General features: G+C 38.0%; 1 protein-coding gene across 8 annotated transcripts in view; it reads left to right on the top strand.

The window, feature by feature from the left end:
• The window catches only part of LOC121331107 (oxysterol-binding protein-related protein 9-like), a 60,041-nt gene that overhangs the window by 21,127 nt on the left and 20,460 nt on the right, over window positions 1–18,454 (top strand). For 3 of the 8 annotated variants that reach the window (XM_041278304.1, XM_041278303.1, XM_041278311.1), the window contains 5 exons: window positions 1,863–1,939; window positions 13,662–13,757; window positions 14,518–14,565; window positions 16,832–16,861; window positions 16,974–17,024. In XM_041278304.1, coding sequence (XP_041134238.1) covers window positions 1,863–1,939; window positions 13,662–13,757; window positions 14,518–14,565; window positions 16,832–16,861; window positions 16,974–17,024 — 302 coding nt within the window. Of the gene's footprint in view, window positions 1–1,862; window positions 2,005–6,161; window positions 6,335–13,661; window positions 13,758–14,517; window positions 14,566–16,831; window positions 16,862–16,973; window positions 17,025–18,454 lie in introns of those variants that run through there. The other 5 variants (XM_041278306.1, XM_041278305.1, XM_041278309.1 and 2 more) reach the window with 4 other exon arrangements.

Genomic DNA, 18,454 nt, shown 5'->3' with positions numbered 1-18,454 from the left:
TGTGGACAAGTTGCTTAACATGCGCAGTTGCGAACACAAGTTTTGTTATATGTGTTGTGTAATGCTGAAAAATGATCCTACTTTAACATCGCTAGCAGTATGAAGAGTGGACTACATTCTGGGCCAGTGTTGCATATTGGGTTCTGTATATGTAATAACAAAATGCACAGTTCTGTGGTATATTTTTTTTCTTGCCCATTGGGATTTATGATTGGTAGTTGCTTGGTGTATGCTGTTTTATATAAACTTTTATGCAATGTATAATTTTTCTTATTTCTGGATGGTGAGGAGGTAAATGCTTTGATCTGGAGGGGTCTACATTTTAAAACTACACTGCAGTTTTGCTGCTATTTTTATACTTTTGAGATTTTATCTCAATAGCCAGAACAGATACTGAGTTTGCTGAGAAAACCGCTTGTCTAATTTTGATGAAACTTGGTAAGGGCATTGTTTTAGCACAACTTTTTGAGAGTATCATAATTTGGGAATATGTGCACATCGCTGTCTGTCTGTACAAATGTGTGTCATGTGTTTACATGTACAGGTACATACTGTGGATGGCTTTTAACTTGGGATATGCTGTGTTGCTTTAAATGTCAAGTCCTTTCCCCACCCCATGCAGAAGGCACACAAGGCAGGCACTGTTTGAGGCATGAGACCATGCTGCTTCTCAGCAGGGGTATAACCTTGTGATGATGAGGTTGTCCCGAGATGATGTTTATCACTCTGTGGAAAGGTGTCATCTTCCTGGAGGATGTTAAAGTGGAAGGAGAGACTGTTTCTAATGAATCGGTACATTTTCAGGAGACTGCAAATTGGACCATTGTCAAATGCTTCCCATTTCCAAACTAGTATCAGTCTTCACAAGAAATAAGTTGTTGTACTGTAAGCAGTTACTATGAGTATCGGTAATTATTCCCTATTTTAACATCAGACATTTAGATCTGTTTTCTGTACAATGGATCTCCAGATCATTCTGCAAAAATCTGAAATTCATTTTTGATTACAGGGTGTGCCACATCTCAATTACAGTACATAGACGAGATCATATTAAAATAATAAGGAACATATTGTAGACTTATATATTTGAAAGCAGTTACATTACACTTGTGAGAGATATATATATATATAATATATATATATATATATATATATATATATATATATATATATATATATATATATATATATAATATATATCTCTTTATATATATTAGAAATCTCCTCCAGTGAGAAATCCCATCGAAGGAGAAATGAAGACAGCAACTCCCGTTTCAATTAAGTCCACAGCGCAAAGGAATTCTTAATAAAAGCAAGTCTTTACTTAAACATATTAAAAACCACAACAACGGCTTACGCGTTTTGACCCGTAGGTCTTCCTCAGAGCACAATAGCTATCTTAAAAAATTTGTTGTTTGTTTTTTGTTTTTTTTGGGGCTAAAATAATGTGTCCAAGATTGGCATGGCGTAAGGGATAATTTCATTGTACCATAAATGATGAACGGGTACATTAACAAATATGAGCCACAGTAATCTCATATGACAGCAGCACGATTATCTGTTATTTATTGTACATGTTACAGAGATGAGGAGATAAATGACGCAGCTTTGTCCTGGCATTACAAGAGCAACAACCTTGGCGCTTGAGTTCGTTCTCCTGCTCACTGCTTGTGGCGTGTCTGTATAGCCAGCATACTGTGTTGGATGGGGGCAATGAGGTTAGAAACGCACAAACATGCTTGGCTTTTACTGCATGGGATCTGAGCTGCACAGCTCGGGGCATGAGGACTGTGCAGCTTACACTGAAGCAGTCCAATTCTTCTGTATTGATTCCACCTCTAATTTCATTTATTTTCCTGCAGCTCGTGATGCAGACGAGAGAGAAAAGTGGATCCATGCCTTAGAGGGCACTATTCTCCGGCACACACTTCAGCTGCGGGTAAGGGCCTGTGTTTACCATTCCTGCATCCTGCTGCTTCAACAATGAAGCCTGTTGCCTCGCAGGTACAGTTGTTTTAGAGTCTTTAATATCTGTACTGTAATGTGCGTGTATTTGTGGAGGCTTGTAGCTGAACAACATGTTCCATATATAGATTCACCTAAGCCTGTACCAATCTAATTTGGTATAGTTTGCTATCTGCTGTCTGTTATTGGCATTGGCTAGGTTTTGAAGATTCAGATTCTCGGGTAGCATGAGGAAATATATCCTGTGCTGTAGTATTGTCCTTGAGATTTGGACGGCTTTAGACAAAGATTGATATCTACATTGTGGTGTTTATCATTATGTTATTTAAAAAAACAAATTGTACAACAAAAAAGAAACACAAGTGTTGGAAGCCATTGTAAAGTATTGTACACCACGCCTGACTGATGTATACACTGACTGCCTTTCAGAGGAGTTATCCAGATTTGGTGTCTGTTTTATGCAAGTACAGTAGCATATGAAACAGTTACATTAAAATTGTTACCTTTTTTAAAATTGTGTAACCCAATTACACCACTGTGCAAATAGAGTAAGTCTTGCATCAGTTACAAAGGAACTGTCTTCCATTTGGAGAGTTGCGTTCTTTTTCATATGCTGTATCTACTCTGTAACGTGTTTTTAAATCTCACTAGTTGCACATTACACAAAGTGAAACCTTTTCGAATAAAATCACTTCAAAGCATAGCTGTAATGCTGGCGCTGCAGTTTCAACAAGCAGTCGGACCCCGTCCTATTGCTCAGGATCACACCTGCAGTAACGGCTTTCAGAATGAAGGGCAGTGAATGGCTGATGCTGTTATACCTTTATATAGTTTCAGAGGTTGTGTTTTTTTTTTCTGAAGGAGCATGGTATTAGAGATGACTCATGCCCTTCTACATGCGGCAGAAAGGTTTCTTTCAGTTTTTCTGCCATTATACTGGCACAGAGAGCTGTGAGTTGTGTAGTTGTAGGGAGGGGATATTCAGCTGCACTCCAGAGAATGGATAGGAAACCACTGCAGGATCAGCTTGATGCATCTCTGAAGTCCCAGGTACACTTACTGTTCTGTGTGGCTAATGGGTTAAGTTAGTGGATTGTTCAAAAACTGCTATTTTTAAAGTTGCTTAAGGTGTAATGATACAGACCAGGGCTTGTTGGATGTGAACGGTACAGATCTTTGGAACTGCTCATTGAAGAGACCGGGCTGTTCGGGTGAACAACAGCTACACAGTTCAGAAAAACAAGGTGAACTGGTTCAACAAATTAGATTGTTTTAAATCGTTTTGGCCTCGCAAAAGAATTATTTTTAATTGTCCTGTATTAATTCTAGATCATACACATTAAAATAACAAAATAATTGTGCTAGTTTAAATATTTCTGCAAGTATAACAAGTGTTTTATAATAATAGATGATCGATCATGGATTTAATGTTTAAGACATTAAATCCATATTAGTAACCAGAACTGACACTTTACCGAGGTCACACCTAAGCCTTCAAGCACTCTGTGTTTATATACATTTAAAAGGACTTTTCAAATGCCTCATTTTTTAAAGATGAAGCACAACTGTTGGAACAAGAAGTGGTGTGATCTTGGTGAGTATTCTTGTCAGCTTTGTAGTTCTTTTTTTGAACGATTTGTTACTGCTCGGCGCCATATTTGTTCTTCAGCATTTCCAATGCCCAAAAAACACTGAATACGACCTCGGTGTCCTCCTAGTTAGTTATAGCCATGTGTGCAGCCCAATCTAAACTTTACAGGATCTGCTCTCTGGCTTTCTGTAAATAAGGCAAAGTTACACAAATTCTTCACTCCTATAGGTTTATGTTATCTAAACCTTAAACAAGACTCTATTCAGACTGACATGCCCCTCTCTATCATTTAATAAATACAAACTTGGGAACTTCTCGCCCTTTTAAAATCCCTTTTAAAAGCAAAAAAATAATCACAAGTCTGCCGTTTTCTTCTGTTAAAGATCTTTTGGTTCAGTTTATAATAAGTATAGCACAGTGGATGAAAAGTTGCTGCTGTTTCCTGATGCCTAATCACTTCACGTATTGCAGTCCGATGGCAAAGTTACCAGGATGCAGCAGTTTAAGGTATCTATAGCATTGTATTTGCAATTCACGTGAAGAACCAAAATATTCTCTGTGAAAGGGAGGACCAGTAATAATGTTAATAAAGCTAATAACAGGCAACAAGAAAATTGATTTTGAAATGTTAGTAATAAAAATGTAATTTTTAATGTTCTTGCATTTCAACTACATTGGACCCATTTGCTCTGTATAGAAAGGTAGTTTAGCAGCTTATTGAATTTGACGTGTTGATGTGCGGTTCGACCATATTTAGAGAATTTAGTTTTGGTGCATGTTGAAACAGTGAGTGGTTCTAGTGTGTTCGGGCACATTTCTGTTGTAGTTATACACACAGTAACATATGACATTGAAAAACACGAGTAACCAACTGTACAGTATAACTAACTGTTTCAAGTCATGCAGATAAAATAGCATGTGGGTGTCAACAAGCTCCTTAATGCCCAGAATAAAGCAGGAGTTAATGAAAAGTGAAGGATTGATTCTTGCTTTTTGTCTGCAGGCGTGTTTGATTTTTTAATAAACACCTTTTAAACTAGAAAAGCCATTCAGTAGTGTAAATGTACTGTAATAAAGCATTGATGTGTATATGGAGAACAAACAGTGAATATAAAAGCAAGTAATCTATGGATACTAATGCCATTGTCTCTTTGTTTTGTTGGCCTGTGAATTTCAACAGTTGTAAAATTATAAAGCAAACATTTGAAGATTTTAGCATATGGCTGTGTTACTGTAAAAGCTCCATCAATACTGATGCATTTGTTTGCAATTAGATTTACTGTTCCTCAGAAAATGTAAGCGTAAAAATTTGAAGCTCACACCACGTTACCCGTGCTGCCTTGTATAATGGTGCTTGAAGGCTTGTATCTTGGTGTCATTCAGTAAAACTGAAACAGTTGAGTTAAGAAACGCAACATGGACTTTGCATAATTATCAAACTCCTGTTCTACAAGGGAGCTGGGCATTGTTATATAAACTTGATTCTTGAACCAGGTACAATCCTTAACAAAGAGGCGTAGAAATAGATTTAAAATCAAATGGTGCGGTGACTGGATTACATGCTGTTTTTATAACCGTGCGTAGTAATGCACACTTTTGTCTCGCAGCTTTCTTTGGTAAAATTGTGAAGCATTTTTTCCTGTTTGATATGTTATGGTATTTAATAAAGAGATTGGTTTTTAATGAGCATTTGTGGCAGGTATTGAACTTTTATCAATTCCCCTTACTGTAACTGAAAGTAACAACATGGAAAGTGCTTCCTCTTTCCAAGAACAATCTGTCCTGTACTGTGTGTTTAGTCTTGGCAGCAGGTGATACAAGATATGTTCTAATTGGTGGAACACTTAGAGGCGCAGTAACCTCCTGTTTTAAAAATGTTTTTTTTTTTATATATTATTATTATTATTATTATTATTATTATTTTTGCATAACAAATTATGTTATGTAAAATAAATAAATAAAGCAATCTCCATTTAAAAAATGCTAATCCTCTTTTTTTGTGTTTTGTGTTTTGCTTCCTGGCCTATATTAGCCTACCAGATTTGAACTTGTGTGGAAGATCTTATTCTTAAAAATAAAACGTATTTTAGGTGAAATGTTAGAAATCTTTGAACAAGGTTTGCTAAACTGAGGTTTTGTTGATGAAAGAAACATGTAGTAAATTAGGAATATTTGGGTGGTAAGGCAGTTTTATGAAGGTATGCTTTAAAATGCAGCAGGAAAAACGGAGAATGAATACAGCCAAGATTATAGGCTAAGCAGAAACATTCGGTGAACAGTAAACTGCACACGTGACTGTTATTACTGCTACAAACCTCTTAAAATGTGTAGAGCTTTTCACCAAGTCAGATCTCTTACTGCAAGTGTAGGCAAGCTGTAGTCAAAAGCATTTTGGCATCATGTACGCACTGGGAAATCCACTACAGGAAATAGGCAGTCTCATGACGTCAAACTTGAGCCAATCAGGGCGGGGATTGCTTTTCTCCTTTGTGTTCTGCACACACAGCTTGGCCAATGAGGTGATCTGATGACATATGTTTCTGCTCCGTGCAATCTTTTTTTTTTTTTTTTTTTTTTTAAATAAGGGAAGTGTTGGCTTCCTTTTAATAGGCTCTACAGTGTTGTTTTCATTTAGTATTTTGCTGTTAATTGCTCAGTATTTGGGTTGAGAAAGGAGAGCAGTGACTTGCTGTTGTCACTTTCGGAGGAGCTAGGAAGCAGAGGTTTAATCTTGCCTGTAATTCTTGGAGAGGCATGTCCCACAAAGATGTACGTCCCGTGAGTACCACGTCGGTGCAGGCATTAAACAAGGGGATGCAGGGGAAAATGGGTCTGCTCAGAACTAGGGGTCTAGTTTAAAATATTGATTTGAGGCAGTGCCAGGGAAAGTAAATAGCTTGTAAAGGGAGCCTTTTGTTTTGTAGAGCATTTGTGACATTTCTTAGACTGCATAGCTTCTGTTAGAAGTTTGCTGAGGCAGAAACATCACCACTGTGCACTAAGAGAGAGGGAGAGAGAAAGAAAGACAGAGAATAGGCCAGGGGTCTGCGTAATGGCCAGGTTTCTTTTTGTCCTTTTGAACTTTTGACATTGCTTTTGTACATATAGGGGGCTCCACAAAGGGTCATGGTTTTGAAGATCCTGGTCCATTACAGAACAATATTATTAGAGGTCCTGAATAATTTCTTTCTTTTTTGGTTATCGCTGTATGTATTCATGTCTTTGATTTTCTGTAGATTTGCTGCTGTGGAAAGTGTTCAGCTCAGTTACTGGACAGTTGAGGTCAGCGCAGAGATCTGTTGCACAAAGTGCTTCTGACACAGAGTAGCTGTGAGCCTTGCAGTTACTATTTTTTGCAACTGTGTCTTCTGTAAACATTCTTCATGGTGTGGAAATCAGGAGTTGAAATTGATTATAGATTATTTGTAGTAGGGCACACTTTGGTCAACTGGTGACTGCCAGTCTGCATTTTGTTATAATTAGTGCAATTCATAATAAGAACATTTTGCAGTCAATAACCAAATGCCAGTATGACTGTTTCTAATTGAAATTCTTAAGAGTAATGCAGCTGTTATTTTCAGAACCATAGGATATGTAGACCTGAGGAGTTTCTGTAACCAGCAAATATGCAAAGTGTTGGTGACTGTGACCTCCAATAATTTGGGGAACTTGTTGTGGAGTCTTGCGTATTTTTGGTTTCTGGGTGAAAGACAATATCCTAAGATTTTATTCACTTTGTAGGATTAGGAGAAATGCTACTGTGATTTATAACAGCAATAAATCATACATTTTAATAGCATATTAAATATAAAATCAGCAAGTATTAATATGTTACTATTTACATGGAACAGTTTTGCACAAAATGTATTTTATTTTCACTCCCAAGAGTGTCTTTGGAGATGGTCAGTGGCACAATTTTAAAGGGGGTCCGAGGACACACAAGTTAATTCAGTTACCGATTTTTAATAGTCCACACAATGTTCTCACAATCATACAATAAGCAAAATCAAAGCTATTGTATTTTTGCCTTTAGGGCGTGTCTGGAAACGAGAGGTTACTGACCTGGTCTGTTAATAAACCACAATGTATACACATTGTGTACAGTGTTTCCGTGGCTGATGTGACTATAGGCATGTACAATAGACTAGATGCATGCAACTTTAAAACTATACTTTTATTAGTGATCATAAAAAATACACTGGCAAAAGTGGAGGTAAACAGATATCTGTAATATTGTACAATACATTGACAGATTGTAACGACTTAACAGCAGGACTAAAGGAGCTCAGGGGATCAAACAGGCCACTTCAGCTTTTAAAGATTAGTCCAACTATACAGTAATCGTCCGTCTGTCTGTATGTCACGCATCAAGAGAAGTGCTGATCCAATTCTTTAGCGCATGTTATTGAGTATCAGAATCTAGGGAGATGCAATATAGTTTTGTGTACAACCTTGTAGAGCCACACTTTTCATATGGATTTGTGGCACAGCAGTCTGTCTGTAGTTTTGTCAGATTTTGCTGTACTTCTTCTGTTGGTCTGAGCACACTCTTAAACTCAGGGGAGACGTTTAAGGATAACAGAGATGTTTTGGACTCCTGTGTGGATTGTTTGTGCACTGGGCTTGCAGTGTTTGCAGAGAACTTTTAATTATCAAGCAAATCACACACTCATTTAATTTGAAGTTTTAATGACTCAGAGCAGTAGTAGTGCTCCTTATGTTTATTAAATGCTTAATAATGGATCCAGCGGTTGCAAGCCACTTTGGATCCTTGCTAATAGGCAGTCTGGATGATTCCAGTGCCTTTTACAGGTTTAACAGCATTAATACCTCAATACAGTAATACAGGTATGGTTATCACATACCCAGCCCTTAGGCTAGACATGCAAACAGCTAAAGTGCCCACTGCTAAATCCTAAAACATCCAATATATCACTCTGCAAAGCTAAAATGTAAATCCTGTATCTTATAGGAATGCATCACTATAAATGAGATATGAATTCAAAATTGTTCTTACCTTCCAATGTATGGAAGTGTAGTTGTAGAATACAACATAAAAACAAGAGCTATCTTTAAAGGTAGACTTCTGAATACGACCAAACAGCAACCAGCTTTTTCAGAGATCCTCAGAGCATGGACCACCACCACCACCAACTTGTAAGATCACGTCACGTGACACTTGACTGGGGTTTTACCTCTGCTTTTATAGTTTTTTCTCCATTTAATATGGCAGAAGACCCAGTTAAATCTAATTATTTGCCCTGTTTTGATAGCTTATCTTTAAGTGAACAATATATCTAAAAAATACCAGTGACTCCGTTTTCAAAATTATTAGAATGTGAGCTCATGGTTCACTATCTTCCATCCCTCCTTTCTCTAAAAATTAGGTGAACTGGAGTCCACAGGGTCCTTGCTACCAAATACAGTACAAGTATATGTGTATACTATATATATAGAGAGATGTTTTATAATATGTAACACCAGCTCTATTTGATTATATTAACCTTCGACCTTTGATTATATATCCCTCTTAGCAGCATATTATGTTACCTGTTCAGTGTGTTGTCAGTGGGCCAGATTAACTTCATATACATATTAACAAAATATTGGACAAAGACTGTAGGGGATTATCATAAGCCTTTGAATACAACTGCTAAGCATACAGTGGCCAGTCCAGTTATTTTCATTTAAATGTACGCTATAATGAACATGTTAAATATAATAGCCTCATATTAACTGTACCATGCTTGGACAAAGCCTGACCTCTCTCTGTTTCTAAAACATCCCCTGCACAAGCAGGTATTAGACACCCTGTTTACCTGCAAGGCTAGTTTTTTTAATTAATATGAAACGCTACTGCAAGCTCTTTTCCAAATTCACTGCATTTAGTCATTTTTGGTTGGATTCAAGAGACGCCTCTGGCTTTTCAGATAATAAAAAAGCTTACATCCTAATTCTTTATATTCTTTTCTTAATATAATGAAGTAAATACTCCTGTCTTTCTTAAAGTACCTTCCATTGGTTATCAAATATTGGTTGGCAAATCCCGCTTTTAAGAGCCAACACTGAATCCTGCTTTGAGGTGCCAAAGACTAAGCCTTATCCTTTGAAGGTCTAATGCCCTTCCAGAATTATACTGTGTATACCAAAAGGTATTTCGGTAGTTAATTTTGCACATTATAGAAAGGCCTTGGATTCAGAACTGCTGATTTATCAGCAAGTCTCGCTTTGGCTTTCCATGCCCTGCACTGCTCTGCTACAAGCAGGTAAAGAAGGGGTCACAAGTTACTTTCCTTCAGTAGGAAACTGAAGTTATTAATTACAGTTCATACTGTATTGTCTTGCTTCTTTTTTTAGAACATAATAATTGTACTATTTCAGTCTTTTTAGAATATCTGTTTTTATCTCAAGGACTATTTGTAGATCAAGTCTTAGTACTTAATCCAAACATAACTGTAAATCCATTAAACTATAAGGCTTGTTAATGTTGAGAAATATAACGGCATTATTAAGACTTCTGTTGTTATTACTGTTTTTGTTACACTAAAGCCCCAAACAGGCAAAAACACTTGTTAGTTTGTTTATTTACTTCAAATATATTATTTCTCTTCAGTGTTTTTCATTCTGTTTGTTCCTTATTAGATCAAAATACTTTTTAGAACCTCTGTGCTGAGTTGCAATAAAATCAAATAGGTATACATCGCTTTTTTTTTCAGTTTTAAACATTGTTTTGTCTATAGGGGTTACTTTTTTCTTTTTGTTATGATCTTCAAGTTAATTAAATGAAATGCCTGCTTTTGCCAAGGTTAACACAGACTACCGTGCGCGATAGTGCTTATTAATTAAGATCGGGGACATGGTCAAGCTTTTATTTCTAACATTTACACTTGTTCAGTTATTTCAGATCCTTGTAACCTGTTCATAATTTGCTGCAGTATTATTTATGTTGGTTATATATTCTTTTAAAACACAATTACAGTATTCTTCACTTGTTAATATAAGAATAAACAGGAGTATGGAGTTCCACAATAGTCTCATAGACTAACACAGAGTACATTATAACAATTTTTTTTTCTGAATTGTGTGTTTTAACAATTTGTTTATTATTATTTCTGCTGACTTTATATTGTTTTAAATACATTACAGTCATTACAATATTTGTTGCAGTTTCACAAATGTTCAAGGTGTATCCCAAAGATAAGCCTGCTTCCAGTAGCTGTGACAGTCTTGGGTCAGTTTCTGCTCTCAGTGAGTCTGTCAAAACCACCACAGGTGCGGGTGACAGTCTTTAAAAGCCCGATACCTACAAAAACTTAAATCTTATTAGCTGGGCTCCCATCTCTACATTCTCATTCCCATCATTAGTTGGAAGGCTTCAAATAAATTTAAACCATCCATCTCTGCCACATACACCTTTCACTCAAAAAAGGTGCTTGCACCTTGCACAAGGGAAGACAGGTTTTAGGGTCACTCCATGACAGTTTAAAGGCAGAAAGGGTGCTGCACACTAATGATAAAATGACCCCATGGCTTGTTATCGCGTCAGACGAACATGGAACACGGATTAGGCCTAATTCTTAATGCTGATGATCACAGAGAGCCGAGTCATGCCATTACATTACACAAGGCATAATAATACGATACTAGCACTAGCGGTAAAGAGGCATTAAATACACACTAGGAGGGTTGGAGTTGCCTCCACCAGACAGGTGGACTCTTTTGAACTGTGGTTCAGGAATAGTATACTGTAAGCAGCTGCATACTGTAGGTCAGCTTTTCTACACTGCGGCAGACCCACCAGTGTTCTGCAGTCCTGACCGTTAAATGTGCATGTCAGCTGATCAGTGTGAGCACTGCAGCAAATTGAGTTTGAAGTCACAGGGTATCAGCTGGGAGTGATGCATTCACCTTGGTGTCCTGTTACAGAGTGCTCTCAATGGAATTTGCTAGTGCTTTATAATTAGTCTGTCTTCCCTGTAACTGCGGTCTCTGTAATACTTCACTGATGGTTTTGATGTTTCACTTCTGGTATTGAAGTTTTCCATTTGCACTTTTCAGATACAAAGTACTATATTGGTGTGTTTGATTGTATAATACATACACACACACACACACACACACACACACACACTTTTTTCTTTTTTAAATATAAATTTGGCGCTTGCAATGTTGTTTGCTCTGTTCCTTCTTGGGTGTAGCTGATCTAAACTGCTTGTTTGAGGTTTCGGTAAAGATGCCATGGTTTCTCCAGTGTGCTTCAACTAGGAGGTAATTGAGTGGTTGCTGTTATTTTTGGCAACCGTAGCAAATGTGTTGCTTGTCACAATGCATTGGTCAGCGCAACCGCTGTATTGAATGATAAGCTGGTTGTACTGGCACCATCTGCCATGCCCCTTGTGAAGTCACCGGGATCCTTCTGCTTCCCTATTACTGTTGCTGAGTAGTTTATATTTGTGTTAATTAATGGTACATTAACTGTTAATGAAACCACATTAATCCGTTGCGTATCGTCCCGACCAGGGTAAGGTATATGTAAAGTTGGATAAATGACTCCTGTTTTAAGTACCATTATACACAGCTGTAACAATTACTATATTAACACAACTATTGTTTTGAGATTCAGCTTTTAAGGGAGCTCCCCTAACTCCCTTGTTTGTAAAGAGACAGGGTATTAATGCTTGTGACAGAGTAGCCGTGTGAGTGTGTGAATTCTGAGTGACAGGCAGGGGGTCGAGACTGAGGTTGAAGTTGATACGCCCCGCAGGCGAACAGAATTTATTTACATATCAACAGACTGAACAGCTCCCGTGACACTATCAGCACGGAGTTCATACAACACAGTATACGAAAACTTTGGTGGGATCTGCAGTCTCTGAACTAATCTTCTGAGTTCAATAATAAACGAACTCCGGTCACTAGCCCTGGCTGTCGGCGGTTTCGACTTGCTTTCTCACTCTTCGGTATCCAACCCTGGCTGGTTCTCTCTCACGCTCGCTCGTTCACACACACACACACACACACACACACACACACACACACACACACTGTGCTGAAGAGCTTGATCATGGCAGATAAACAGTTAGGGCAGATTTGTGACTGACGTGTACACTGCGGCTTACTATAATTTGTTTAAATTGCAGACAAGGGGGCTCCCGAGTGGCGCATCCTCCACTCCGCGTGGAGTGCAGGATGCGCATTATAGCCTGGACGCCGTCGGTTCGAGTCCAGGCTATTCCACAGCCGACTGTGGATGGGAGATCCCAGGAGGCGACGCGCAATTGGCCAAGCACCGCCTGGGAGGAGGGAGGGTAGGTCGGCCAGGGTGTCCTCGGCTCATCGCGCACCAGGGACCTCTGTAGTCTGGCCGGGTGTCTGTGGGCTTGCTTGTAAACTGTCCAGAGCTGCATTGCCCTTCGACGCTGTAGCTCTGAGTTGGCTGCATGGTGAGTCTGCAGTGTGAAAAGAAGTGGTCGGCTGACGACATACACTTCGAAGGACAACATGTGTTCGTCTTCTCCATTCCCGAGTCAGCGCAAGCCTAAAAATAAAATAATAGGGTATGCCAAATTGGGAGAAAATAATAAGATAATTGGCGACCTACTAAATTTTATATTAAAAAAATTAATAAATAAATAAAAATTGCAGACAAGGGCATTTTCTAATTTTTACATGCTACTTTTTTTTTCTTCTAAGTTCTACATAATTTCAGCAGTTTGTGTGCCAATCCATACAGTCTATACAATTGTAAATTTGCGGTGTCCAAAATTGAATTCCCATGGACTAATGCTTGTTTAGCAGCCCTTGCTGCTATCCCCATTATGTGTTTTGTATGTGCATGTGTATTTACAGTATAGATAACAAGCTGAAGCGTGTGTTAATTAAGCTCAGCGTGAAACGGACATGGCTCAGAATGCTATACAGTAAGACTCTTATTTCCACACTGCAGTGTTTTTTAAACCATGTCTGTTTTTTAAATCCTGTCTGTTATCCCTATAGAGTAGAGGAAGCCAGTGAAGTACCTGAGGAGTAAAGGGATAAATGCAGTGGAACGCTTGTCATCTCTCTGAATGGAGTTTGATGCCTGCCTCTTTGTTTCTTTTTGCAGGAGGCTGAAACAGAATTTGTTCCCAGCGTTCAAGATTTTGACAAGAAGCTCGCTGAAGCGGATGCCTACTTGCAGATTCTGATCGACCAGTTAAAAGTAAGTATGTTTTACACGTTTCATTGTTTAAAACTGGATAAAGAGAATGTCCACAAAGGGAGGCCCCACCCAAGACTCACTGAAGCAATCAGTAGCATATGTTATACAATAATAACATTGTATAAATATATCTATTTTATACATTAAACATTGTAAACAGTGTTTAATGTAATTACTGGAATCTTGATCTTAATTGCAACATAACTTATATAACTGACATTGTACTGAAATAGATACTTGATTATTTTTACATTTTACTTGATTTATTTTACTACAGTTAACCATATTTGAAGAACATGACTGAAAAAATGTAAGACAATGCAATATTTGTGACCACCATTGTGCACGCACTTATATCGGAAAATATATTGTCATTTTGAAGGTTGTGTTTTATTAATTTTACAGTTACCTGCAGTACGTTACATTTAAGTATTAAAATAGCAATTGATAATATAAAACCTGAGTGCATGTGTTGCAGACAAGAGACACACTACAATGCACACAAGCGCAGCGATGCGCAAACAAGCCTATGGACATGCGCAGTACGCATTCTAATCCATAGAGGTTAAAAACTGCACACGTTCGTAGCTGAATCAGCTGAGGTTCCATGTGGGTTGCTGACCACACAGTTGACAATGCAGACGTGCACTCTCCCTCATTGCACACTGTATCTGATTTGGAATGCCTGTGGGTATTCTGTGCTTGAGTTCTGCATCCAGCTAAAAGTCTAAAACAGCCAACCTCCTTTTTTCACTTCCAGTTGTTTGATGAAAAGATCAGCAACAGCAAAGAAGATGAGCAGAGAAGAGTAAGTCGAACTAACTTCTTTCTCGTGGCTTAAACTTTTTTTTTTAAATTGGCCTTGTTCTTTCTTTTGCTTACTGAACAATATCATTTGAATGTGACCTTGCATTGTAAACATTAACTTCTGTCTTAAGTGTTTGTTAGTAATTTAAATTGCTTCGCATAGCCTGCATGCAAAATACTAAGACTGAGTAGGTGCACAGATAAGACTGAGCAGTAGACCATTACATTTTAGGGTTAAAGAAACTGGTTAGTGAATTGGCAATGGGGACGTTAACCTATTCAGTGCTAAGTGTCTTTATAGAAAGAGTACCCCTAGGATAACTAACTAAATAGGTTCAGTGTCTTGCACTGAAAAAAGTTATAAAAACGAACTTGGCTATACAGTCAGTTGGTTTCACATATCCTGATTAACACGAATCTTGGCTTCTCCAATGTTATTGCAGCTAAGGTAGACCCTGATTAGCACTAATCTTGGTTTAACCAATGTTACTGTAGGTAAGTTTAGTGGTAATCAGGATCTGTGAAACCAGCTGAATATGTTTTGGATAGTTTTACTGAGCTGCTGTTGGAGTTTTACTTCCTATACTACTAGATTGGTCTTCAGTTTTGGCGTTAGTCGGCCTTTTACCTGTTATTTTGGCATCTAATTACAGTAGTGATTCAGTGTAGTGACCCGATGGCTCCCCAAGAGTGGTTTTTCAAGGGCAGTCAGGCATTTCAGATTCACATTTTATAATTTGCATGGATTGGGTACTGGTCTTCCTGCGGTGATGGTCAATAAACAACTATAAGATGTCCCGTTGATGTCCCATTGCTGCACAGACTGAACACTTCCTATTGAAGTGGTGCGAGCAGAAATATTTAAACTGCTTGAACATCTGCAACATCAACTGATCACATCGCTTGGCTCCAACAACGCATCAGTTCTTTCCTCAGGATGCTCTTTTTTAATCAAACTAAATATTCACTTCACCTAATGTTAGCAATATTAATATAATGGCCTGTTTCCCTTTCTCAGTGTCTCACTCAGTGTGAATGGGATAACCAAGGAAAGCCAGTTGGATATCAGTGTGAAAACACCAAGTGAGACTTCTAGTCAGAGCATTAGTCAAAGAAATTCTTAGTTATTACCTCAATCTTATCCAACATCCGCCTTGCCTAACTTACTTACCCACGAATCAGCAAGACAATCATTCTAAATTCTCAATCATTCTAAAAGTTCTGTTTTAAAACGCCATTTAAAATTAAGAAGCAAATTTAAACTTCTTACCACAAAAAGAGAGTCAATTTCTAACCCAAACAAAACCCAGTTCTACCTCGTGCACCATGCAAATGGCTAAACAGCAACAACAAAACCAAAAGCTAAAGCCATGCATTGTTCTCCAGAGACTGGTAGCTTGCTGACATCCACTCTCGAGTTTCTGGGTGTAAAAAAGAAGCTGGCTCGGTCGTGGGATTGGAGGACGCCCACTGAACCTTTAGTTCTCCTGAGATGTGTGAGAAATTGCTGCGGTGTGAGTAAAAAATGATTGGGCATTCCAAATTGGGGAGAAAAAAAAAAAAAAGCTAAAACCATGTAAATTTTATGTGTAAAAGTAATGTAGCCATCGAGTTTTTTTTTCACCATATAAATTGACAACCTGTGCTTGTAGCTTCCAATCCTTAAGGCAGCAGAGAAAATGATTTCTGTGGTTGTAGCTGGCAGTAATTTCTGTTAATACTATGGAATAATGAGTCTTGACAATCATTGCATTTGGATGGCTCTTAACACAAACAACTAACATTTCTTAGCTATTCTTTGGAAACATTTGGCTGAGGGAGATGTAAGCAGCTGGTCGCATTTTCCATATATGAGTCACACCTTTTTCGAGGTGCATCGTCTCCATTTGACTGCTGTGTGGCACCAAGATTTGTCACAGTTATACCGTAAACAACAGTGCAAACAAAATATACAGACTGAAAATACATTCTGTTTCAAGGTGGTTTTCAAATACAACGCTTACTGAGAAAAGCATGTGGCTGTAGGTTCTCCTGTATTTATATTCTTAAGTTTGTTCCTTAAAAGGATTGTACTGAAATGTGCATGAAGCCATCACCCATTTTCCTGCCAGCTTTGAATAGCCTGCCTTTCAGAATTTACAACTAATGCAAACTAACAGGTGTTGAGATAACCCTGAAGTCATGCGTCTGGTTGAACAGCGTAATAAAGCCTAGTCGATTTTCATCGTAATACCTGTGATGTATTGCTCTCTCTTCATGTTTTACAGAAAATTGAAAACCTAAAGGAAACCACTTGTGTGAGTATCCACTGAAGCAAGCTATTAATTTCCCACCCGTGTATTTATTTATTTATTTTAAAACTGTCAGTGCTATTTTTTAAAGTAACATGCCATTTCCTATATTTTTCAGGGCATGGTAGAGTCAGTCAAACACTGTATAGTGTTGCTGCAGATTGCCAAGGTAACTTTATTATTATTATTTTAAAACCTGTCAGTTATGTCTGCAGAAGGGATACGACCAGCACAACTAGTTTCGAGAGAACGGGTTTCAAAATGTTGCTCAAATGTTGAAACTTTAATGTTAAATGGAAATTAACATTATCCCTCACATTGCCCATTATTCCAATTCCGAGATCCAAAGGGCTTCCCCAGAGCTAATTTAATTCAGTTTCTACAAGAAATTGACTGGGGATCCTTATAACACTCTGGGTTCATTGTGGATGCACAACTATGTTGCTCCAATACCGAGATCCATCCAGTTTTTCTACTTCAGCTGTCTCTACCTTGTCTGTTGGCCCCACCTGCTGTCACTATAGTCTTTTAATTCTGTTTAATTTGAAAGGAGGAGATTCCAGTTTAATGTTACAAAATGAGAAGGGAAGCAGAAGGGCGCTTGAATAATTTTGTTGCTTGATTGTTTTCTAGTTTTTCTTGTTTCTTCTCTTTCAAACCGGATAAGTTAAAGACTGTTATCTGCTTTGAGAGCATGCCCAGTCATACGATTTCTCTGAAATCAGGAGCCACAAGCAACAAAGCCTTCTGCATGCATGACCAAAGGCAGTCGGGCAGTTTGAGACAGCTGGAGAGTAAACATGACTCTGTAGATCTTGATATTTGAAGCCACAGAAATCAGAACTTCTCAGAATGATAGTAAACCGAAAAAAAGAGAATGGGGTGGTGGGCTTTAAAAAATACACTATACACACTGAATGTGCATAACAGTACTGGGTTTGATACCTGAATTCAAGGTGTTATGGTAGTGCTATAACATTTACAAAGGGGAATATGATTGAGCATCAGGTAAATGGTAGATAAAAATTCACAGCAAATATATAAAAGCAAATGAAGAATTATAAACATTTAAAGTACACAACTAATTAATCAAATAACACAACACATAGCAACACAGAAATACCCCAGAAGAGCCCCAAAACAGCCAGCGTCCTTTCCTGATGTCCTGACATGATTGCCGCACATGGCTCACACCAGCAGGGAAGATGAATATATATAAAAAGATGTGTAGATATAAAATATGAATCAATATTATATTGATACCAAAAGGGCATTTCAGCCTGATAATAGAAGCAGAGTAACACATTCTAAAACAAAATGGACTGAGAAGGAAGTTTGATACAGCACAACAGCAGAGACTGTGGGTGAAGCATGTGTTGCCAAAAACAAAGCAGGCTTGTGACAGTAAACAAAAGAAACTCCTGCATATTCAGGCAATAGGTCTGTTGGGTCAAACTCTTTTCTCTTCCCTGATCTGATATTGCAACAAACAACCCTCACTTTGCTTTTAACTTTTAAATAACTGAACAAGATGGGCAGTGGATATTGTCTGTGCAAATTAAGGCGTGGGTCTGGGAAGGTGTGACATTCACTGAAAGG

This window comes from Polyodon spathula, chromosome 18 (genome assembly GCF_017654505.1).
Source record: "Polyodon spathula isolate WHYD16114869_AA chromosome 18, ASM1765450v1, whole genome shotgun sequence".
NCBI classification, from domain to species: domain Eukaryota; kingdom Metazoa; phylum Chordata; class Actinopteri; order Acipenseriformes; family Polyodontidae; genus Polyodon; species Polyodon spathula.
This window is presented reverse-complemented; position numbering and strand designations above follow the sequence as displayed.